Source organism: Epinephelus moara, chromosome 6 (genome assembly GCF_006386435.1).
Source record: "Epinephelus moara isolate mb chromosome 6, YSFRI_EMoa_1.0, whole genome shotgun sequence".
Taxonomy (NCBI): domain Eukaryota; kingdom Metazoa; phylum Chordata; class Actinopteri; order Perciformes; family Serranidae; genus Epinephelus; species Epinephelus moara.
In genome coordinates, this window is record NC_065511.1 from 43,011,701 (window position 1) to 43,037,406 (window position 25,706).

The 25,706-nt window shown below is 40.1% G+C and overlaps 1 protein-coding gene across 1 annotated transcript; it reads left to right on the plus strand.

The window, feature by feature from the left end:
* Positions 1–1,061: 1,061 nt before the first annotated feature.
* On the plus strand, positions 1,062–23,579 carry LOC126392083 (semaphorin-4A-like). The gene is made up of 15 exons (XM_050047244.1): positions 1,062–1,711; positions 3,640–3,990; positions 11,009–11,169; positions 11,273–11,335; positions 11,523–11,621; positions 11,936–12,032; positions 12,367–12,489; positions 14,816–14,943; positions 15,224–15,405; positions 16,132–16,267; positions 16,792–16,981; positions 17,071–17,186; positions 17,812–17,969; positions 18,196–18,266; positions 19,723–23,579. Exons 2-15 carry the CDS (start codon positions 3,909–3,911, stop codon positions 20,478–20,480), a joined length of 2,364 nt encoding a protein of 787 aa, XP_049903201.1. The 5' UTR covers positions 1,062–1,711; positions 3,640–3,908; the 3' UTR covers positions 20,481–23,579.
* The last annotated feature ends 2,127 nt before the right edge of the window (positions 23,580–25,706 follow it).

A 25,706-nucleotide genomic window follows, 5' to 3' on the forward strand; every position in this document is an offset into this window, starting at 1 on the left:
AAACACATCAAAAAACAATTTTCAGCAAAAGACATCGAAGACAAAGAGGAATAGCAATGGGAGTGAAAAACAAATAAATAAATAAATGAATAAAAGTAGCTAAACATTAAAAGCAGAACGGAACAGGTGAGTTTTGAGTAGGGATTTGAATGATGGGAGGTCAGTGCAGTCACGGATGTGTTTTGGGAGGGAGTTCCAGAGGGTGGGGGCAGCAACGGAGAAGACTCTGTCCCCCCAGGTTCTGTGCTTGGTCTTGGGGACGGTGAGAAGGTTGGCATTGGAAGAGCGGAGGCTGCAGGAAGGGGTGTAAGGGTGGAGCAGGTCTGTGAGGTAAGAGGGGGCCTGGTTGTGGAGAGCTTTATGGGTGAGTAGGAGGAGTTTGAAGTGGATGCTCCAATGGAAGGGCATCTTGTCTTGTTTTCTCCAGTGGAAGGGTCCTCTAGAAGGTACTTAATGTTTTCTCCACCTGTAGTAAACCCCAGAGGGCACGTCATCATGTTTTATTTACCACAGGGCGTCAAAGAGAGCAGTCTGTTTTAAATTGCAAAAGGAAAATTTAACTTGAAAATGAAGATACTCTTTACAGTTTAAATTATTCAGAACTGTATACACATAGGCAAATATAAAACACTATGAACTAATTCAAAATTTGTAAAAAAAAAAAAAAAAAAAAAAAAAAAATCTTTGTTCTTTATTCACATTAGTTGTCACCATAGTAACTACTGTTCTTTCTGGCGTCCACACAAAATGTAAAAAATAAAACATTACATTATGTCATCGTAGATCATTTACAACATCAACAAAACTATACTATATAAAATGAAATATATAAAACTAAGAAATACTACTACTAATAATAATAATTACTATTATCAGTAGTAGTAGTATATTTTAGTTTTATATATTTCATTTTATATAGTATAGTTTTGATTATTTATTTATTTTATTAGTTACTTAAGTTTTATTTATATATTTGTTTAATATTAATTTATTAATTCAGTTAATTCAATTAATACATTATATATTATATTAATTAAAGCAAATGGTCTTGGCATTAATGCTAAATAAATATAAATCAGACACACACTGTGTTCATCATTATTATTATTATTATTATTATTATTATAAATCATAACCACACGACAGTAATTTAACACCATATAACGTTTATAGTACTAATAGAGGCGAAATCAATGTTGAGCTGGTGATCAATAACTGTCTCCATGACGTCAGGACAGACATGTCTCCTTCATCTGTCCTGACGTCATCACCACAGTGACAACAGCCGGTCCACCTTAACAGTCCACCTTAAGTCACCCTGGTCCGGATCCAAAGGGAGGCGAACTCTGCTCCTCTCGAACTTCACAACTTCAGAATTCACAGCGAACTCCTCTTCATCTTCATCTTCATCTTCATCAGCAGGCGGGAAACAACACACCGAAACTTCTCTGCAGGAGTTTATAATTTATCCACAGACACAGAAACTCAACTGTTCACACACCGAGCTTTAACTCTGCTCCGTGTTACACACACACACACACACACACACACACACACACACACGGTACACACACGGTGCACACACACGGTGCACACACAGAGACCTGCAGCTGTGGTTCGGTCCGGTCGGTACCGATCAGACAGGAGCGGCTCGTGGTGCCGAGCTGACCCAACGGAGGACACGGACAGACTGAGGACAGCTGCACATCAGGTTGGTGTCAGTCTGCTGCAGAGTGTCTCATGTCCTCCTGTCCTGCTGCACGTCACATTATAAACCTGATCTGATAATCGATGACACGCGACGCAGGTACAATCGATCACTGATTATGTCATCAGGGGGACTTTTGTCTCCAGCTTCAGATCACATGAAGAAGAGTGACGTCATTTAGTTGTTGAAAGACAAACTGCAGGAGTTAGACATGAGTGGTGACAGTGAGGTGGGTCTAAGTGCACTCTGACCTCTGACCTTTGGCTGGAGTTCATTACTGTCTGTGTGTGGGGTGTTGATGGTGCCCAGGTGAGGTCAGGTGGAGGCAACATGACAATCTGAGGACGGTCTTTACTTTCACTTTCTCTGGTGAGTGTGTTGAGCAACAGTAACCAACAGGATGGGCAACATGTCTCTGAAATCATATCAGGATATTTCAGGGTGATTTTCTGATAATGATATTCTTGACTACATGACACATTAGTAAAAATAATGATTATTGATCTAAGACGATAGATATTAGTAGAAATCAGTGATGTAGTTTCACAGTTCAAATCTGAAGTAAAAACTAAACTGATGTTTCATTTCTTTAGTTTGTGAACAACAACAGTGACTCAGAATCAGATTCTATATTAATAGTTCAACTGAATCAAATCTACCACTAATTACACATTTATAAAAATGTCCCCTGGGATCTATATATATATATATATAAATCATCTCTAATCATCAGGCTGTAACCTGACGCTGTGCCAAACCACAGATCCATCTCACGCTCCATTCGACCCTCACTGTGAATGAGTCCCACAGGATGGGAATCAGTTTCACTATTCGTCACGTGATTTGGACAGGACGGGAAAAAAAGTCATTGGGAGCGGACGGGACTGGGAATCAAGTTGCCAAGTTTTTATAAAGTAGTTGAAACTAGCTCCACCTCCAGCAGCTACAACAGTAACACCCTGCTCTAACACTGATGCTTCAGTATTGATAATCTAATGATGTCATATATAATAATATCAGTCAGAGGAGCCAAACACTACTTTTACTGCAATGCTTTAAAGGGATAGTGCACCCAAAAATGAAAATTCAGCCATTATCTACTCACCCATATGCCGAGGGAGGCTCAGGTGAAGTTTTAGAGTCCTCACATCACTTGCAGAGATCCAAGGGGAGAGGAGGTAGCAACACAACTCCACCTAATGGAGGCTGACGGCGCCCCAGATCCAAACGTCCAAAAACACATAATTGAAACCACAAAATATCTCCATACTGCTCGTCCGTAGTGATCCAAGTGTCCTGAAGCCCCGACATAAAAAGTTGTTTGGAAAAACGTCATTTGAACTCTGTTTTTGGCTTTTGTCCGTACGTACATTTTCAGTATGGCTCCTGCGCAGTGTTCTCTGGTCACTGAGGAAGATACTCTGTGGATGATTCAGCTCCTGATCAATGAACACTGAAGGAATTCTAACCAGGAGGAGTTTCAGCTGGTTGTAATTCACAGTCTTCACCACTAGATGTCACTAAATCCCCCTAAATCTGACACACTGAACCTTTAAGAAGCTGAATCAGAGAATTTGTTTCCTAAAACGACTCAAACTGATAATCAGTCATGAGATTAGTTGGCAATTAATTTAATAGTTGACAGTCGATGAATCGTTGCAGCTGCAGTCCTCACTGTGCCACCTCTGACTGAACGCTTTGCTGTCATCTGATAGAAAGTATAATTTCCTGTCAGTGACTGTTTTCAGGTCAGCTCTTTGTTTGTGTGCCAGCGGGCGTAATATGAAACCAGAGTGGCGGAGGATGTGAAACAAGATGGAGTAAACCTGAAAAACAGAACCTTTCCGTCACAGTCACTCTGAGAAACCATCTTCTTCTTTCTGTACATTTAATGACTCTGAAAGTAAAATCAAACTGTCCTCTCACGTCAGGTGTCCAGCTCACTGGCTGCGGACTGATGATGATGATGATGTTAGAGAGGCTCTCAGCCCCCCTCCACCCTCCTCCACCCTCCTCCACCCTCCTCCGCCCCCTGACCTCGGACCACAGTAATGAGGAAGCTGTGGTGAGTGTGTCTTCAGTCACACTCTGTCAGTGCTGAGTGCCGGTACGATCAGAGCTGTAGAGTCAACGCCGAGGAGGATCAGATCTTTATCTTCATCACTCCTTCAGCTGCTCCTCCATCACCTGCTCCTCCATCATGGCTCCATCAGTCCTCCTCCTTCTCGGCCTGCTGAGTCTCGCCGGCTCGCTGCCTCCTCCACGAACCTCCTTCCTCCTCAGTAAGTCCAACAAACGTTTCTGATCGATAATCAATCAGTTCCTATCGTTAATATTCTGATTGTGTCACTGGAGGATTCTGGGAAGAAAAATAAATCTTGATGATGATGATTTTTATTGAACTTGTCATAGTGGTATTTATTTTACTTTATAATTTAATGAATCACATTGTTAACTTAATATATTGTTTTTTATTAGAGGTCATATTATATTTTTTAATGTTTCAGGGGTGTAGCTAATTATTATGATGATCTTAATTACTGATGATTGTTTGGCCAAGAAAGTGTCAGAAAATAGTAAAAATCTTCATCAACATTTCAGCGTGACGTCTTCAGATGTCCTGTTTTGTCCAGAATCCAAAGACATTCAGTTTATCACGTGAAAAATCATCAAATATTCACATTTAAGAAGCTTGAACAGGTGAATTTATGTCTTTATTTGCATTAAAAAAACCTAATTAATCAGATATCAGAATAATTTCAGATTAATGCTCTGATCAATTGAATCACATGACGTCAGTTTGTTTTATTTTGTCATTAAATATATTTCTGGATCATCAGTCATGTGTTATGACAGGTCAGATATTTCATTATTCCGTCTCATTGTTTTCTCTGGATGTTTCCTCCGCGCTGAGTTTGTGAGTCGATGTTGCGACACAGAGCTGAGCCACATGATCAGATCTTCACCCTCCATGATGTTTGTTAAAACGGACGGTGTGGTATAAACAGGAAGCTGATGTAACTGGAAGTTTGGACAGAGACATGTCGTCTGTCTCAGCATCAACACTCCTGGTATTTACATGTAGTGAAGTGTGTCTCAGAGGACGTGTTTCAGTTTGACATTTACTCCTCTTCTTCCTCTCTCTCAGAGTCAGATGTTCAGATTCAGTCGACTCTCACGTCTCGACGCTGAATATGAAGTTTATTATCTTAGCTTAGCATAAAGACTGGGAACAGATGGGAACAGCTGGCCTGGCTCCGCCTCTCAGCATCTCTAACTCTCACTCATGTTTCATCTGGTTTAATTTATCTGAACACACTCAGTGTCAGCACAGAAATGATAATATATTTTTAAATGTGCATCAGACGGCAATGAAGTGAAAACATTTAAATAACTATTGAAGCAGAGCAGCACGTGACACCAACGACTCCACCTACACACACCTACACACACCTACACACACCTTAACTAAAGAGTAGCCAGCCCTCAACATCTGCTGGATCGCACCCAACCTATCTATTTATTTATTTTAATGTTAATCATCTTTATTACTCCCTTATCATCACATATTCATGATTTATTTTTCAATATATGTATTGTTATTATTATTATAGTTTATATTAAGTGATTAATTCAAATAATTTATTTAGATAAATTAATATATATTATATTGTTCATATTTATTTATTTTTATATTATATTAATATTTTTTTATTGACATTTTATTATTACTTTTTTTATATTTCCCATACAACAATCAGTAATTAATGTTACTTCAAGTGTAAGTAACTGCAGAATATTAACATTAGAATGATCCTTATTTATTTGGTTTGCTGTATTTTTTACAGATGTATCTGGTCAAGCTCTGTTTGTCACCTTATTTTATTTTTCTGTCCTTGTGTTTGTTTATTTTTTTGTTTGTAAAGTCATTAAAACAATAAAATAAAATAAATAAACATAATAAAAACAAATTGAAAATAAACTGAGAATTTAAATAAATAAATAAAGATAAAGTTAGACTTAAAAAAAATCATAAATTAATAAGAAATAAATTGATAAATAAAGCAGAGCAACACAAAAAAGATCAGCTATGACAGTGACACAGTGAAGAAACAAGTGGATGAAAACAAATATAGAAACATAATGTGATATGAATCAGTGCACACACAGAAGCACATGGTCGTGTTTATATTTACTGTGCAAATCTAATAAACAGGACGTGACACGTTCATTAACACGTTCATCAGTGAACAGACTGAAGACCAGAAAGACTAAATAATTAAATCTGCTTCACCGCTGATAGTCTGAACTGTCCATCCCATAATAACCTCAGAGGGAGGAGTCAGATTACAGCCTGACGTGGCATTAATGCTAAATAAATATCAACAACATACATCAGACACACGTTGAATCACGTTGCAGCTGCAGCTCTGATGATGTCACTCACTTCCTGAGACGCTTTAATGTGCGCGGGACTTTTCTGTTAAGGCGTAGACCGCTGTGTGTGGGTGTGTGTTAATGTGTGTGTGGATCTGTGTGTGTTAATGTGTGTGTTTTAGACGCATTATCTCAGTGAGGAAATGACAGATCCTCAGATGTGAGTGATCAGAGCTTCGATCTGCAGCCTAAATGTTGGTGTGTGTTTCTGTAAACCACAGATACATTCGCTTGTTTCATACGTGTCATATCAGTGTGTCTATAGTGATGTAGTGTACGAGCTGCCTTTGTCATCTGGTGGTGGAGGGGATGGTGGAGGGCATGACACCGAGGTGAGAAGCTTGTCAAGCTGAAAACGACTGCAGACCAACAAACAACAAAACCAGTTGTGTTTTCATGAGTCATCGTTGTGTTTCCTGTCCAGATAGTGCCACGAAACACGTTTGTTTTTACTGAGACATCGCGGCTTTCCCAGCCGTGATTGTGCCCCAAAGGTTGGTACTTTACGCTAAAACACGAGTTTTTCCTAACTGTAACCAAGTAGTTTTTGTGCGTCATCAACCACACGTTAACCACAGCTTTGCTAAAATATTAAGTTTCAGCATATCTGCTGATTAATGGCGAACAAATGTAACGTACCTGTTGTTTGCAGAAACGTATGATGCCAACATTTATACTGGCAGCTGGGTCGTCCTCCGACATGATTGTCATAAACGTTGCTCAGTTTATGTCTGACAAACATTTACATGAATTTCTTTTCGACATTGTTAATTTGACACCACAGTGATGTCAGCAGTGAGCGTCTGGATCCATCATTTATATGATAAATGTTGATTAGTGGAACCTTCCAGAACTTTTACTCTGAATCATATTAAACTGGGCCTCAAGGCCGTCCTCAGGTTAGTGTGTTTCCACAGTTGAGTTCCTCTGATGCAGTTTGTAACTTTATAAGGCTACATCCACACTTATACATCTTAGTTTAAAAAAAGGTAACTATTACTATGCTTACACCTGGCGTCTACACTACTCAGGCGTTTTGGAATCCCGCCAGTGTTACTTGAATAAGTAAACACTGACCAACGGGACCAGACTGGCCGACCCGTATGCTCTCACTCAGTGGATGGATGATGTCACAGGAAGCCAATCTTACAAAGGAGGACCACACTTGTTTGTTTTGCTATGGAAGCTAACGTTAGCTAATGTGCTAAAAAGTTAGCGTTCCAGAGAAATCCAATATTCCTCTTAATCCCTCCCCAGTTTCTGATGAGGTGGACATGATAACCCTTAATACACATAACCTTATTCATCCCTACAACAGGAAATACTTTTTCCCTAACCTGATATGAAGTGTGCGCTGCACATGTGAGCATTTTTGATGATGGCCTCCGTCCAGTCCTTTGGTCTTATCACATTTAACCATAGTTGTCTTTGTTTTTGTTGACGGGCAGTGGCGGCTGGTTTTGAGCCATGACTCCTTCTATTCTGGCTCCCAATAACACAACAAGACAAACACATTTTAACACTCCTATGGAGCCTACAGCCCTGTGGGGGAGAGGCAGCTGCACCTCCAGGTGATAACATGATGTCATCGTGACGTCGCCTCTAAAAGCAGCTGCAGATCAGACATTCTGCTTCCTGTTTACACACGACACACACATGCCCAGTGTTTGTGAATGGTCATGTGATAAGTGTATTCAGGTGTGTTAGTATGGACAGAGTTTATTTCTGAAACTTAAAATGCTCGTGTACAGAGATCCCATCAGTGTGGGCGTGGCCTCACTGTAACAGTTTTATTTACATGAGCTGAACTAAGTGTCAAGTGTGACGCGTTCACATGTCGCCATCGCTGCCACTCATGAGAGATTAAAAAAACCCACAAAAACCCAGTCTGAGTCATAGTTACCGTGGAAACAGTCATTCATTCATTCATGGCTGTGTGAGACTGGTAAGGAGAAGTGAATCCAACCACACAAACTGAAACAGACTGTGATGGGTATCAGTTAATATTTCTGGATGTTTCATCACTGACATTTAGTTAAGTTAATTAGACAGATTCAATAACTTGATACCAGGAATATTTTCACACAGAACTATTTTGTCTCATGTGGTGAAAATCAGATACACTTCTATTCATTGATTAATTTAAGGGCATCATAAAGAACGTGGTGACAGAGACGTGTGCATGTTTTTCTTTAGAGGTCGCCATGTTTGAATAGTTGTTGTTTTATTGTATTGATTTTTGTATTATATGTTGTATTTGTTGCATTTTAAATGTTTTTGATTGGTTGCAGCCTCGGCCAGGTCTCTGTTGTAAAAGAGATTTTCAATCTCACTGGGACTTCCTGGTTAAATAAGATAAAAGAAAAATTGTTAGGGTTTGTTATCGTTCACATTTGAACTGATACCGTTGCAGAAAACCTCAAATTTGGTACCAATACCCAACGGTGCCTTTTTTCAGTACCTTTATCTTCCTGTGGCTGTTAACAAAGATGTAATTTTTGCAGTCAACAGATGACTGCAGCCTCCCAGTTCCATGGGCAGCCTCCAGTTTCATGGTGCTTTACAGTGTTTCCGCCTCCTGTCTGAACTCATTCAGGTGCGCCCTTAGGTACCGGAATATGGCACTGATTGATTTAACGTGAATCAGTAGTCAGTAGTACTGAGGTAATTCAGTTGGTAACCTTAAAGTACTGAGTTGGGAACTCAACCCTAGTAATCATGCATCTGTGTGGAGTTCCCCAAGGCTCAGTCCTTGGTCCTCTTTTATTTAACATTTACATGCTTTCGTTAGGCCAAATTATACAAAACAGTATCATCAACTATCACAATTATGTAGTTGACACACACCTGCTTGCGGTCATTTTGTCTTGACCAGTGGACATCACTACAAACTGATTGGCTGATGAAACAGGTGACATGCTTTAAACCAGTGGCCGGCCATTTGACCAGCTGAGTGTCAGGTGACACCATCAGCCGGCTTGGGTCGAGCTCAGACCGGCCAGTTCACACCGCTGCTACTTTTCTCTGCAGACGGTTTCGTCTCATCACGAATCTTTGGTCTGAACCAGATTTTTGTGACCTTTGTCAAAACACAGACTGAGGATCTCGACCCTGCTGATTCCCCTTTGATATATGGAAGAAAGAGCCCACTCAAAAATAAAAATTATGCTTTGGACATTTCATTTTTTTTCCTTACGGTCCTCAACAGTCCCACTCTCAATATTGTCCTCATCTGGTTCGACGGGGTCTGATCTAAAACTTTACACTGCTGATACTGCAGTGGACCAAGTAACACTGGGCGCAGCAGACGGCTCCGTTCGTCTGTAAAGTGGTACAAAAGTGTAAAAGAGTCAATAGCCCCAGCGGCCCTAGTTTTTATTGTCTATGGCAAAAGCTCATGACACAAAGAAATAATGGGCATGAGTTTAAAAACTGTACCTTTGAAGGCATTTTCAAAAATCTCAGTTTTAGTGACATAACTCTGTTTGTGTGTAAATGAAAGGCCAAAAATATCACATCAAAAGAAATTTGCTTGTTGCTTCATGTAGCTGCAGCCTTGTGTCTCTCGTGTCAGGTGGAACACGTGTGTTGAGGCACTTGTTCTCGACGGCCTGTCGCTGATCTGCTGAGGTTGGATTGAACCTCGTTCGTGTCTGCCACATGAATAAATATAATGTAGAATCTTTAACAGAGAGAGGACACAGTGTGTTTGGGTTCAAACGAAGTCTGACAGACAGAATCGTCGCTGCAGATCACGAGAACATGTCTACTATGAGACGTTGCATATTTCTGTTCCTATTTTAAACCCTTATCTCTGTACAGTTTCTGTGACCAGTTTCTCTGCAGCTCTGAACCACATCCTCTCCAAACCTGGACCCACTTAAGCAGCCTCAGAAACAGGAAGTGGTGCTGTCTCTGTGCTGTTCTGCTGATGATTGAAGCAGGCGATGTTATTATTTATTGTTCTCTGTTCGCCCACCTCCTGCTATAGTCACAGTCTGGTTAACACTTATAACCAGGTATTTGGGCCGTCGTTAGATGTGAGAAGAACAACAGGACATTAATAACCCTCCTGTTTCCACACATGCTGGGAACAGGTCCATGATGAGAACGCTGAGGCTGCCGAGACCACCGACTAACTGCAACTCTGTCTTTTATCGTTTGAGAATCAGTGGTGTTGGTTTAGAAACTGACTGGCTCAAGGTTTAGGTTCTAGTTTAATTAGATGTACGTGAAACACAGTATTACTGAAGACTCCGAAGACGTTGAAAAACAGTGCTTGATCAGTGACTTTGAGTGTCAGACACTAACACGCAAGCATGATACACAGCCGGTCGCTGTTATTGTTTAACACTGATTTTGGTTTAGCAACTGATGTTACTGCTGATAGCACCATTCCGGTTGCTGTGGAAACATAATGCCCACCCTTTGATCTCCCTAGCCGTGTTGACACTGCTAATGGTGCTAACAGTGGTGCTAAAGGGGGTTTGCTGCGAGACCAGAGGGCGGGCACAAGGTTTCCATAGCAATGCTGTTGGGTCGGGACTGTGTTACCGATGAATGAGCGTTGCTGCTAGCTATCACCCACCAGGTGCACAGAGCAGTAAACTGAAAAGCAGCAGAATGAACCTACAGACTGACATGCCGCTCAAAAGTATCATCAGGGGTGAACCATTTAAATTTTAACCGCTGATGTCCCTAGGCTGCGTCATTACCCCCGGACTAAAAACAGCTGTAAATGTTATTTCCACACTGAAAGAACGCAGCAGCCGTGTCTGGAGTCAAACCCGCTGCTCCATCGCCTCGCTGCTGCTGCTGCTGCGCTCTATCAGCTGTGTTGTTAACTGTTGTGTTTGTGTCCAGACTCTGCAGACAGACCTCTGGTCTTCTTCAGCCTCCCCAACGTCCACAACACAACCACACTGTTGCTAAGCGACGATGGATCCACCCTGTACGTAGGGGCACGGGACGCCGTGCTTTCATTGGACGTCAATCAGAGTGATGTCATAAGGCTGAAGAAGAAGGTGAGCGTGGGCCAGTTTACTTTAACGATGCTTCGATTCATAGATAGTTAAGTTAAATGATTTCATCTGTAATGTTGTGTGTTAACGTCTGATGTCTGTGCAGGTGGAGTGGAGTCCGTCTGTGACTGAAATAAACGAATGTCAAAATAAAGGGAAGAGCGCCGAGGTGAGTATGAGCACACACCTCTGTCCTCACTGACGTATTAAATGATCTTTGGCTCTGTCTCATCTGGTGGGAGCTGCTGAAACACTTTCTGTGTGAACGGGGCCTAAAATGAGCGACTGTGTGACGAAGCTGAGCAGAGAAAGCTTTGAAACATGTTTTCTTTGTCTGTCTGTCTGTTTGTCTGCAGGTCGACTGTCCAAACTTTGTGCGTGTTTTGCAGCCAATAAACTCCACCCATCTCTACGCCTGTGGCAGCTACGCCTACAGCCCCCATGATGCCTTCATCGTACGTAATGTTTTTATTATGTTTTATTGATTTTCAATAATCTACATTTACACAAGTTCAGTTTGAATCTGCAGGACTGGAGGATTTCCATTTAATGTCCCTTTACACTTCCACTCCACCACATCTCAGGGAAATATTAGTTTTTACTTCACCACATTATTTGACAGATGAAGAAACATATGATTGGACTTTTTCTTGTACTGACAGTATTTATGTAACTGCTGTGTCAGAACTTAAAGAAATGATGGACAGATCTATGAAACTGAAGTTGAAATGAACTGAGATGTTTGTTAAAGACTTTTTGTCTCCTGCAGGACACAGAGAGCTTCTCGATGGTCCAACATGTCGAGGCTAAAGCCAAATACCGCTGTCCGTTCAGCCCCAAGCAGACGAACACCGCCATCACCATTGGTCAGTCTCCTCTCTGCTGCTGCAGCCATCACATGACTGAAGTTTGTTCACGACAAAAACACTGAACAAGTAGATTTAACGTGGTTCAAACACACACACACACACACACACACACACACACACACACACACACACACACACACACACACTTCCTGAGGAACATGTGTGTGTGTGAGACCTGCTGCACATTAACATGATGTTTTGAAGCTTTCTTAAATTCAGTCAAAGCCTTTTGTTCACATGTTACTAAACTGGACTCGAGGACATCAGTCGCTCATGTTCACACATATTTAAAGCACAAACATTTTCAGATTGTCTGTTTGTTTGCATGTAGACGGCGAGCTGTTTACCGCCACAACGACCGACTTCAGAGGTGTCAAACCACAGATTTCTCGACACTTCAGCAAAGATGGCCGCCATGATGTCAGCCAGGACACATCTGTCAACTTACTGGAGGGTGAGTGACACGAAGTTTGTTAGAAATCGTCAATTAATCAGTGACGAGGGTCACAGATAATCGATTGTTGGAGTCATTTCTCCAGCTGCGTCTTTCCCAGAATCCTCTTTGTGTTTTGATCTGTCGGTCAAACTGAATCAGCAGAAAGAAACAGAAATGAGGAACAAAGACGGAATAAAGAGAGAGAGACGGCTGCAGGAACTGAACACATGTTTGAAGGAAGGCGTCATCACTGGCAGGACGGGTGGTTCAATACGTGGATTAAAAGTTCACCCACAGTCTCACAGAGCTGCTGGAATTTTCAGAGAGAAATCTTTTAAATTTAATAATAATAACAGTAATAATAATAATTGGTGTTTGTACGCTCCACCCTGGTTTTGCTTTAAAAGCACAATCTGCGACGCACTTCCTCCACTTCAGTTTGTTACAGCAGAGCTCTCTGATGAGGCACAGACCTGTCCTTTACTTGTAAACGTGCAATAGATCTGGAAAATAATTTCAATTAAGCTAAAATGTGACTCCCACTTGTATTTATCAGCCAGCATCTGGATAAATCCCACGTTAAACGTAGAGATGAAACCGTTTCTTTGGAAGCAGTGTGTTGATAGAGGCATCCTGGTACTGGGGGGATTTATACAATAAAGGCATAATGAAATCATAATAATAAAAGTGCTTTACAAAACTGAATAAAAGACAAACCAATCCAACAAGATAAAAGCAATAAACATAGAATACAAATAACAGTAAAACACACACAATAATAAAGCAGTTAAAATCACTGAGGGGTCGTTTGAAACAAGCAGATTTTCAGAGGTGATTTAAAAGCAGCCCTGATCTCTGCAGGCGGGTCATCACAAAGTGTTGGAGCTCTGACTGCAAAGACTCTGTCACCTTTGTGAATTAATCCAGACCTCGAAACAACAAGAAAAGATGCACCTGAGGATGCAAGGGGTGCAAGAAGGAACACAGGGCAATAAAAGATGTGTTATAAAACTTGGAGCGAGGCCTCTCAGGGCTTCATAAGTCATCATTAAAACCTTAGAATCGGTTCTAAAAGCAACAGGTCACCAGTGTAGGGAAGGATCAGTGTGATGTGGTCATGTTTTCTAATCCGAGTCAGCACTCTGGCAGCAGAGTTTTGGATGAGCTGGAGGCAGGAGAGGGATTCACGGCACTTGTACATTACAGTTTACGTTCAACAGCAGTTTTGGAGATATCTCTTAGCTCAAACATTCAGTTCCACTACAACTTCCCTGCCAAGCTCGGATGTGCTCTCTAATGTGGTGAAAATATTTGGCGCTGGCCACGGGGCATCAGAATACGACTCTCTGTTGATTCAAAGTTTTATCAATCAGTCAGCCTAGGAAATGATCTTAACCGAACATTCACAGAGCAGGAAGGAAATAATGAACTGAACTGTGAGAGAACATCACGGGAACTCAGATCCAGACCAGTGCAGTTTAAAATAGTAAACTGGGTGTACTGGTCAGAGCCAGCATGAGTTGCTGGAGGTGTGGGGCCACATGCTGTCGTCCTGCCCTGTTGCACAAAAACTCTGGTCTGCCGTACATGAGAATATCAAAATGATCCTTAAATTAGACGTCCCATTCTGTCCAAGCTTGTCTGTCCTGGGTGATCCCGTCCCTCTGCACCTCAGGCAGTTTAATCTCGTAATATTTTGACTTTATTCAGGTAGATTTACGACTTTATTCTTGAAGTCTAAGATTTCTTTCTCTTTCACATGGCCCTAATCCTCCTTCACAGGACGAGCTCAGCCCTCTGCACTGTTTGTTTTGTTAGACTTGAATTTTTTGTTGAGGACCTTGCGGTCTTAGAAACTGCTGCCACTGAGAGAAAAATGAAAACCCTGATATTTTAAAGCCATAAAAACCTCACTTAGATATTCCACATTTGACTCTACTTTCAGCCAAACCACAGCACAGTGAGGTTTCAAAAAGCATCAGACTGCAGTTCCTACTTTCTGTCCCCAGTGATTCATTTCCTTTTTTTGTTTCAAAAAGTCCCTCTAAAAGTCTCAAACACGTCTGTGTTCAAACATCAGAACATGTTTCCATGTTTTACACCTTCATCTACAAACTCTCAGGACTCGGTATAAAACCTTCCCTCATCCAGAACTGTCAGGGTGCAAAAGCTGGTCATCATTTTATAAACTGATGGTGTAGTTGAAACAGACATGATCCTTTAAATGATTTCTGTATCATCACATTTCCTCCGTATCAGTCGCTCAGCTCTCACATCTGCACATGTAGACCACATGGCACAGCACCCTCAGTTTCCTCCTCTGTCTTCACTTCCTGTATTTCAGAGCCAACGTTTGTCGGCGCGTCGGTGGACCAGACGGAGAGCAAAGTCTACTTCTTCTTTAGTGAAGTTGGGAACGAGTTCAGCTTCACAGACGAGCTGCAAATCGCCCGGGTGGCCCAAGTCTGCAAGGTGACAGTAAACACAGATAATGTGATGATGAGTAAACAGATGTGATCACAGATACACTGCTGGTGATCAGATAATCAGATTTATAATCAAAGCTTGATCCAGTCAGATGTGTGACAGGACAACTCTGCTCTGTATGTTTGCACAGTCTTTTTAGAACGTCCTCATTATAAATAGATGATACTTAGTGTGAACAGTTTGTATGTACACGGAAAACAAAATGCTGTACAGAGGTTTAAGCACACTGACAACTGACATGTCGTTCTCTTCTCTGTGTTCACAGGATGATGTTGGCGGACTGAGGACTCTGCAGAATAAGTGGACGTCCTTTGCCAAGGCCCCTCTGCTCTGTCAGTTTCCCAAACAGCTTCCCTTCAACATTCTCCGGGATGTGTTCACACTCCCGCCACCAGAGGACAACAGCACCTCAGACACTCTGTTCTACGGTGTCTTCACCTCTCAGTGGTAAGAAAACAAATGACGATCTGATAAAGATCACGGACAAAGAACAAAATCGTAAAACCAAAAGCCAGTCATCATGGAGGTGTTTTTGGAGCCAACTCAGTGACTTCTTCTGGAAAACTTCTATTAAAAGCCCAGTCCCTTTTACCAGCCCAGTGTAGCTACACATTCTGACAAATAAAGGCCTGTCTCAATTAGAGGCCTGGTCCGGTTGCCAAGCAGTTCTTTTTTATAGAAGTTCTGCAGATGTATAAAACCAAAGTTGTTGCTACCTCAAATTATGTTTCCATTCCTGGATTACCCTGTAAATTATTCATACTCCTTCAGTCTGTAAGGGTCCTCAGATCAGAAGAATCAAAAGGGTTTTTCCTTATGAGGATTGTTTTAAGTTGGATCAAATAAATGATTCATATTGCATATATTATCTGAAGCCTAATTTTCATCCAAGTAATATTCATACTGGTTTAAATAAAAAGTTTGATTGTATTTCCTGATCTTTGCTGAGCACCAGTTTTGTGTGAAAGGAATTAAAGGCCTGTCCCAAATACAGGCCTGTTGAGTTCATACATTTAAAAGTTTTCATCAACTCTGACTGTATAAACATGTGAATGTTTGTCTTTGTGTTTCTGCCTGACCTGAGAACAAGTGGAACTGGTCCTCAGTAACCTTCTTGTAGATAAGGCAGTTCCTCTCAGTGATAAGATGAGTATTATCTCTGGTCTTCATCAGGTCCTCGGGTCCAGAATCTGCTGTTTGCGTCTTTAACCTGCAGGACATCAGGACGGTGTTTGCTGGGAGCTACAGGACCTTCATGGAGACCCACCAGTGGAGTTCAATGACAGAAAGACTCCCCTACCTGGGACAGGTGAGAAGGTCACATTCACACAACGTATAGAGTCAAATGCAGAAGATAATCAGCCATAAAGATTTAGTCTTAAATCAGGTTTTGGGATGTCTTTTGATAATATGTCAGCCATACATCTTGTTTATTTGATTTTATTTTTCAGTTTTAGAAAAAGTGCATATACCCGGCTTAAACAACCTACATAGCAAACTTATATGTTCTTGTGTTACCATAAATACTGCAATCTTTTACATTCTTAAACGATTCATTTCACTTTAACATATAAGTGAAATGATAAACCCCCACACATGGGACGTTCACCCACACACCACAGATCATATAAAGTGAAGTGTTAAAAGATTTTTAAAGGCATTAAGAAATATCTGGGAAAAAATCAGATGTTGTGGAACAAAGGAAAACGGTGTCCCTCAGGGTTTGATTCTGTTGTTCGCATTAATTTGAACTCCAGGTCTGTTTTATTTAAAATACTGGTTTAACTCTGTCATTAGATGTCACTGTGTGACTGTCCTCTATGTTCTGCTCAGTGTGGACTGGACAAAGCTTCAGACTCTGAATTAGCGCAGGTGAAGAAGACTTTTCTGACCAGCGGCAGCGTGAAACCAATCGGAGGTGGTCCAATTCTTGTTTCTTCAGGGCAGCAATACAGTCACGTGGCTGCAATGAGGACGCAGGGAGCTAATGGCAAACAGTACACTGTCCTTTTCCTTCTTACAGGTGAGACATCACACAGAACTGATGATGTTCACAATCAGAACAGTTTTAACCTCCAGATAACCTTGTTCATTATCATCTGTGATGTCCAGAGTCTGGATTCCTCCACAAAGTGGTTCTGTTGGATGGGTTTGACCACGTCATTGAGGAGATTCAGGTCTTCACTCAACCTCAGCTGATCAAAAGTATCGTCCTCTCTTCCTCCAAGGTAAAGCTCACACCTTCTGAGCAGGTTTAGATATTTCACTGAACAGTCACCATGCATTCATTGGGTCCTCGAACCTACTGAGAGATGATTTAGATTTTTCAACAGGTAAAGATTATGCTTCAGTATCTGTACTGATGTATCTACCCGTTAACACTGAGTCTGCAGTTGCAATAGGGCATTGAGGGCAATGTTGTGGACATTATTTAAATTACAGGATTAGTGCATCAAAGTTATCAAGAACCTTGATTTATCAGGCATTTAAATCACAGAATGAACAAAACACTTGTCTCTCTATTTTCTTAAAACTGTATTAAAATCAGTTTTTAGAAGAGACAAACTTTAAACCAAATGATTTGATTAAAATGCTTGAAAAACTTGAATAATATCACATGCAATTAAATAATGACATAATGTTTTACAAAATGTGGCTCAAATGGCATAAAGATATTCCAGTTTTTTAACATGAATCTGTTTTTTTCTGTATTTTTACTGTTTAAATCACCGAGTCTGCTGAGGGAAACGATAGGGTGAAGCTGGTTTGGGTTTGGGAGTAGAAGCTTGTGCATTATTTAGTGTCTGTAGTTTGTACACAGAGTAAATGTCACCGTGTCCCCTGGTGCTGTAGGGAGCTCTCTATGTGGGGACATCAGAGGGCGTGACTGCTGTACCTGTGGCCAGGTGCTCCATCTACAGAACCTGCAGTCAGTGCGTTCTGGCCAGAGATCCTCTGTGTGGATGGAGCCGCACCGACGGCGTCTGCACCAGTGTGGATCACGACAACATGTACGTGAAACTGACTATTACCTCTGAACATAAGATGTGAAGTTTGTGTTGCAGCCTTGAAGTAAATATTAGTCGGGTCTGTTGAACAAGATTCACTGAGTTTTTGTGAGCATCAAATACTCAACTTAAATGACAGGCACCAAAGAAACTGCTGCCTCTCTACACTTTCTCTGTGGCCTGATTTGGCCCTCTGTAATGACTGACAGGCTATTGGTTTACTCCTCAGGGCTCAAGACTTGGAGGACGGTAACGTGGAACAACAATGTCGGGGACAAATCAGGGCCAGCCCGCTCAAAGGTAACATCCTCCTCAGTAAAACATATTAAATCTACAGATGTGAATCATCTCCAGGACATTTTGAAGTCATGTTAGAAACCTGTGGGCTGAAGTTAACGTCTGATCATAACAGTCTGGAGATTTGACCTTGTGTCTTCTTATTTTCCTTTCAAGGTTTACCATGTCCTCCATTTTAGCTTAGCATGTCAGCGTGCTAACATTAGCTAATAGCGTAGTGCAAGAATTACTTTTTGTGCAGCCAACATGGAAGATAGCATCACCCTGGATCCCCAACATTAAGCCAATGGGATTTTTCCATTTTAGATCCCACTTCAGGCTAGCTAACGGTTAGCTTTTACTAATGCTAGCTAGCTAACAAGCATTAAACTTGCCACCATAGGAACAGTTGTTTTATAACCTTTGAAACGAGCCAGATTTTAACTGTGTTCATGCATCAGCGTGCATGCACCCTGGATGTCCTTAAACAAAAAGCACGACGAAGCTGTGAAGCAGCATTTCCTGTGATGATGTTCTGTAGCGTAATTTAGCTACTTGTTAGCAACCACCTTTTTTAGGATATGTGAGGGCTTCAGTGGGGTATTTTTATGTCGTAGAACAAAATGTTAAAGTCTCTTAAGCTTGTGTTAACCACAGAGCGTATTTCAGGCATCTTACCAGAAACCAATTGACTTAAAGCTTTTGTACAGCACTTTGGTCAGTGTGAGTTGTTTTTAAATGCGCTTTATAAAAAAATTTGAGTTGAGTTCAAGACGAGGGAACCAGGAGTGAGAACATGAACCAACTCTAAGCAATTAAACAACTTTGGAACAGCATGAGTCCCTGATTCAGACCAAAGGAGACGACTCTAGGGCTGACAGCAGCCTGAGTGTTAGGAATCATTCCTGCACCACTCTGTCAGCAGGAAACACAGAGTCCAGCTGAGGCTGATGGGAATGTCATTAGCTCTGCAGGTGTCTGATCATAAACCAAAATATTGGACACACTGAAGTGTTGACCCGATGATGGCGCTAGATGAAGGGTCAGAAGACAGTTCATCCTGAGGGGAACATGAATGATGGACCACAGTTCATCACAAACCATCCAATAGTTGTCGAGATGTTTCACTCAAAACCAAATCATCATATTCAGTAGGATCTATTGTCTCAACACCATCAATATTTGTACTAAATTTTATAGAAATATTTTCAGCAGTTACGGAGATATTTTACTGACAGACAAACATTTCAACATTAAGGATGGTGGTAGAACAGTTGAGATTCATCCTCAGAGGAGCATGAATGTCTTTCATGGCATAGTTGTTGAGATATTTCAGTCTTGACAAACTGACAGACCGATTTCCATAGAGCCGTGTTGCTATCATGGCTAAACCCTGAAAACACCGACCCTTCCTCAGCACCGTCACCACCTCTCACCTGTATTTTATCTAATATTTTTCTAATATTTTTCTGTCCTACAGAAGTCAACGTTAAATTCAACGAAGTGGTGAGACTTGAGTGTCTGAAACCTTCCGACCTCGCCACTCTGACCTGGACCTCCCCTCAACTCAAACGCCAGCAAGACAAACTCTTTATCCAGTCAGCTGACGGCAGCCTGAGCTTCCTCGCCTCTGATGACACCTTTGGAACCTACCGCTGCGAGGCAGAGGAGAGCGGGTACAAGGAAGTAGTCGCAAGCTATGATGTCCGGCAAGTTGCTTCTCCACGTGCCATTAGCCCCTTTCCAAAGGCAGATGAATACCATGAGACCAAAGACGAGACCTACGAGGAGACTGTACCTGATGAGCCAGTGACGTATATGATGCAACCTCCAGGAGTCACAGAGGATGACCAGATGGAGGACTACGGCGATAAATCAACGACCATTTTGAAAGATGAAACTGTTTCCAGTAAAGATGATTCTGAATCGAAAAATGAATTTGAAAACGACGTTTTCTCCACCCCATCCTCCAGAAAAGACGCCCATTCCTGGAATGAGCAGACTCGCGTCAAAGAGAAGAGTTACTACAGTGAGCTGGTCATTGTTTCCCTTCTGCTGGTGACCTGCATCTGCATCCTGATACTCGGAGGCCTCCACATCTGGCGCCAACGGAAAACTGGGGTCAAAAGTCCTCTGGTCAGTCCAGACGACTGCAGCAAAACAATCCAGTCCATGGAGAGTGTCCCCTCTCTGAGCAGCCCAGAGGACACCGGTCCTGAGGTGAAGGTGTTGGACTAATCACGCCAAGAACCCGTCTCATGATCCTATGTGGTGAAATCCTCTTGCTAAAGTCAGATGTTTCAGGTGCGTCAGTGTCAGTTTGAGCTGGCTTCAGTTTCTGCTTCTCATCTATTAACATTGACACAGTGAAAACTATTTGTTTCTCACAAAGCTATCTCGCCATCTCGAAGTATTTCCCAAGTTATGACTGTTTCCTATCAAGGTAACCAGCCGACGGCCATCTTTGTTTGCATTGGACTTTTTTAGGATTTGTGCAGCGGACTGAATATTTGAACACCCAGATGGTTTGAAGAGTCTTTGAGGATTCTGGAAATACATTCACAAACATTTTGGTAAACCACCTTCTGGGTTTTTAAAGACTGCAGGATAAATACCTCTGATGGTTACCACTGTGACTCGAGTGCAATGATAATACATCAAAGAAACAATATGGTGGCACTGCAGCGATAAGTCAAAGAAGTGTTTAGCCTAGCTTAGCACGAAAACAGGAAACAGGGGGGAACTGTTAGACTAGTTCGATCAATCAGTCATCTATTCATTTGTCACACGGAAGTATACAAAGCACAACTCTCATCAGCTAAACTGGATCCATATCAGGTTTTAATATTGAAGCTGATGAAACTGGTGAACATCTTTTGATCTGACTTTAGAGAAGTTTTAGACGTCAAGAGGATTTTATGAAATGTCAGTGTCTTTAATAAACGGTTCATTATCCTGTGAGAGACTGGAGAACACGTAACGATTGTTTTAGTTTCAGCAGTAAAAGGAGAAATGGATTTATTTCATCCCTAAAAACATATTTTCTGTCTGTTTGTCTCCTGTTAACACAGAGAAACTAAATCTGAACTTAACAGGATCATTTCACTGCCGAAAAACTCTCATCAGATCACCACTGAAATGATTTATCTCAGACTTTTTCCTTCAGTTTTCTTTTTCAGTTTTTCCTGAACATTTGTATCTGTACTAACAGGAGCACGGTACTGAACGTTATTGACAGGTACATTGTTTGTTTAGTGTATAAATGAATGACAATAAACAACTTTAAATATTCTTTTAAAACAATATATATAAATACCAGGGGTCGGCTGCACAAAACACCTTAAGTTAAGGTTGTTGTTTAAGTCCTAGTTAAGGTTTCCTCAGAATAAAATCAGTTGCACAAAATACGCTTAAGTCCTGTCCTTAAGGTTTCCTTAAAAAGTATTTATGGTTTTCTCCTTGTCTTGGTCTTATACTTAAAGAATGCATTGACTGTTGCACAAAAGACCTTAGCAACCAAAGCAAGGTGGAAAAAAAGTTTAAGGTCCCTCCGACATGTAACATGACTGAGTTTATGGTGATAAATGAAAAAGCTAACACACCCTGAGCAGAGTGTTCTGCGACCAGGAGAACCCGAGGGAAACACTTTTGATTTCACACTTAAGATTTGACTGAGTTCATTTTCTATGTAATTTCTTCCTGCAGTCACACAGTCGTGAATTAAACGCCCAGTCCCTTTTATAGCCCGATGTGGCTCCACATTTTGACAAATAAAGGCCTGTCTCAATTAGAGGCCTGGTTCTTTTTTTTTTAGAAAAGTTCTTTGAATGTATTAAAGCTACCTCAGATTATGTGTCTATTCCTCGATTACCCTGTTAGTTATTCACATTCCTTCAGTCTGTGCGGTTCCTCAGATCAGAAGAATCAAAAGGGTTTTTCATTCAAATTAATCCAAGTTGTGAGGATTGTTTTAACAGGATAAAGTGGTGTTGTGTCGGTGTGCTGAGTGAACACATTTTACCACTGTGAAATCTCTCTCAGCACGGTTCATGAGTTAATGCTTTCCTCTTAAGGGATTCTGTACAACTGTGTACATCCCTCAGCTAAGGAGGAATTAGGCCTTAAGTGTCACATAAGTAGAAATCTTAAGGTGTTTTGTGCAGCCAGTCCCTGATATTTGTAACTTATTATAACGTATTAGTACCACCCTTAGAATGACTTTAATCAGACGGGAATGTGACACAGATGTTTGAATGCACGTTAAACCACTCAACTTTCTTCATTGTGAATATTTTGTGTTTGTTTTGTTTGTATGTATGTGTTTATATTCTGTGTTTAAAATCAGGGACGAGGCTGTGTAATTATTGAATCCTGTCTTTAGTTGATGTGTCCTCCTGAGACCTGAACTTTTCTGTGGTTTGCATTTTAAATCTCTCTGAGCTATTTGGGATCAGCAGGAACTGGTGATAAGAAAATCAAAGCGATGTCTTTGAACAGGAAGTAGTTTTTGAACTAAATGATGTCCTCATACAGGGACATTGGGTTTATTTCTTAATAGCCATGAGTGTGTAATAAAGTATAAAACAGTTCATTTAAATTTTCCTCGCACCACACTCCGAGCTAGTAAAGTCCTTTTTGTCTGTAGGAACAGTCGTCACTCCTGACCGGTGTCCTCAAACAAATATTTCCACATTAAAAGCATCTTTTCTTGTTACTGTTGCTAAAATTGGTCAAATTTGTTGCCGTAGCAAACCACAAACATTATTAATCATTAATAAACAAGAGCCATAAACTGAGATCAGGTTTTGGAGCTTATTGACTTTTGTGTGGGGATCAGTTGCAGACTGATTTGTCAGAGATGGCGGCCATCTTGTTTTAACACATACGAGTGTATTGTGATTTTGCAAACCCAAAATGTGACGCAGGGTCTCAGGAGGATATTTATTATGTTATGAACTCACAGTTACTGAATGAATGTACGTGAAACCTGAATGTAACAAATTAGAACCAAACATGTTCGACATGTTTATTTTAAAAAAAAAAAGTTTTTATTGTTTATGTGTCGTCACTGTCTCCAGCTGATGTCTCAGAGTGAAATGAATGTGAACATGATGAATATTTATTGTTGTCTTTTATTTAGAGTCAAAGTTAATGGTGAGTGTGTGTTCATGTGGATTTACCGTCATCTGTCCTGACTTTAAGTCTCACTTTGTTTCAATGTGTGTTTTATTGATGATCTCTGATAAATCCTGTTGGTGTACTGATCTTTTTTTTTTATTTTATTTTTTTATTTACAGTATCTGCAGTGATTAAAAATTAAAAGACACTGTTTTGCTCTTTCAGAGTATTTTTTTTCTATTTTTTACATTCAGATATAAAAACTGATGTTTTTCTCCTTTAATAATCCTCAAACTGTGTTTTTAATATTTTTTTTCTGAGCTCCTGATGGTACAATGAAGGTTTTCCAACACACACACACACACACACACACACACACACACACACACACAAAACATGTTTGATATGAGAGGACACGCTGCCACCTGCTGATGAAATAAATATAATACAGAAACAACAAACCTGAATATTTCTAATGTGTGTTATTTACCTTTTAATTTAAATCTTTAACAAGTTGAATTATGAAATTATTTATAAGTAGGGGCAACCATGAGAAATAAAATAGATTTTGTCATAACTTTAAAAAACGTTATTATATAGAGTATCAAACATATTCAATTTATAAATTATTATTATTATTGTTATTATTATTAACAGCAGAGCAGTTTTGTGTCACAGTGTTTCTTTATCCATTTGAAACCGAACTTGTTGGTTTGGTTTCTTTCAAAAACAGGAAGACAACGAGCAGCTTCACAAGAAACGACCCAACAATCAGTAAAATGTTACAAATTTTTTTTTTTACCCGAAAATCAAAACAAAAAGAAAAGTGAAAAATAAAAACAAACAGAAATGACCTGAAAAAAGTGCTGAAAATTAACAGGAAAAAAATCTGTAACATAATTTTAAATATAAATTAATAATAAATATAAATATACATTTGCATGTTTCTTGTCACCTTTTGCTGACTTCTTGCAGTTTTTGCGTGACGTTTTTTTCCAAGTTGCTTTTTGCTTTTTATCATTATGTAAATAAATGAAACCAGTTTGCTGAAGTTTAAAAGATTTTTGTGAAAGGTGCCTGAACGCAGCAGGAAACATGAAGCTCTCACACAACCAATAAAAATGTATAATAAGAGTGTTATAAATCATCTTCCGACTCGTGTAAGAATAGTTTGGCAGGAAGTCCATAAAGAATGTAAGATAATACATATATAATCAAAAGTATTGGGCCATATGGCAGAAACCTGAAATGAAAACAGGAAGGCAGAGAGTGTGTTTGTGTCAGTGGTTCAGAGAAGCATCAGAACATCAGATCTGTTTCGTTGTCTTTCAACCGGAAGTCGATCCAGATCATAAAGGGTTAAATAAATAAAGAACAGTTGGTTTCAGATGTGTCAGTAAACAAAGAAGTTGGATTCTTGGAAGTGATGATGGTGGGTAATTCATATGATGCCTTCATGTGTAATCGGAGAAATCATAATCCCGGAGTCCCACTTCCAATTTTTTTAATTGCAAGTAGCAGTTTGAAGCTCAGAATCACAGTTTATTTTATTTATTTGTTTATATTTGTTTCACAAACATAAATACAAAACAAAATGGAATAAAAAATAAAAAAGTGAATGTGAGGGCAGAAACCTGTGCAGGCTTACAAGAAGACCAAACCTAAATCACAGTGTGACGACGTCACATTTTATGTAGGATTTCCTTGTTAAATACGACCTGGGGGAAAATTAATCAAACATTACGATGATGAGTTTTAATGGTGAGAAACAGAACATTAACAGATATCATACTGCAGCTGTACAACAGGAACTGAAAGGTACAATAATTCTCTGTAACACTGTCTTAACTTTACAACAACTGGTGCAATAATCACAGTAACACTCTGCGCACTTATTCAGCTGTGCAACATCTGTCAGTGTCCTGAGTCATTCTCAGCAATATTTAATATTGACACACATATTGTGTGTAATTCGTATTCTTATTTTTATTACATATACATTGTGTTGTGCATTGTAGCATAATGCTGTTTGTACACGCTACTTTTATACATAGTAATGTAGCATAAGGCACATATATATTTTTTACACATTTACATACCCAACATATTACACATATTTTAAATTATTAAATATTTTACATAGTGGAGTGAAAATTGAAGAATAATGCTTTTTTAACCTAAGTTTTTACAGACTTCTTGTTTCTATAGTTCTATTAGTTGTATAATTCTCTCTGCCTGACATCAGAGTGGCTGTAACAGATCACAATTTTTATTTTTGATTCTGATAAGTTATGTGTCTTTTCTGTGTAGATAAAGTGTATTTTTTATGTTAATATTATATGTTTT

Coding starts and splice junctions, on each gene's coding strand:
- LOC126392083 (XM_050047244.1), top strand. CDS start 3,909: ATGGCTCCATCAGTCCTCCTCCTTCTCGGCCTGCTGAGTCTCGCCGGC. Junction 14,944..15,223: donor GGGTGGCCCAAGTCTGCAAG/GTGACAGTAAAC, acceptor CTGTGTTCACAG/GATGATGTTGGCGGACTGAG. Junction 15,406..16,131: donor GGTGTCTTCACCTCTCAGTG/GTAAGAAAACAA, acceptor GGTCTTCATCAG/GTCCTCGGGTCCAGAATCTG.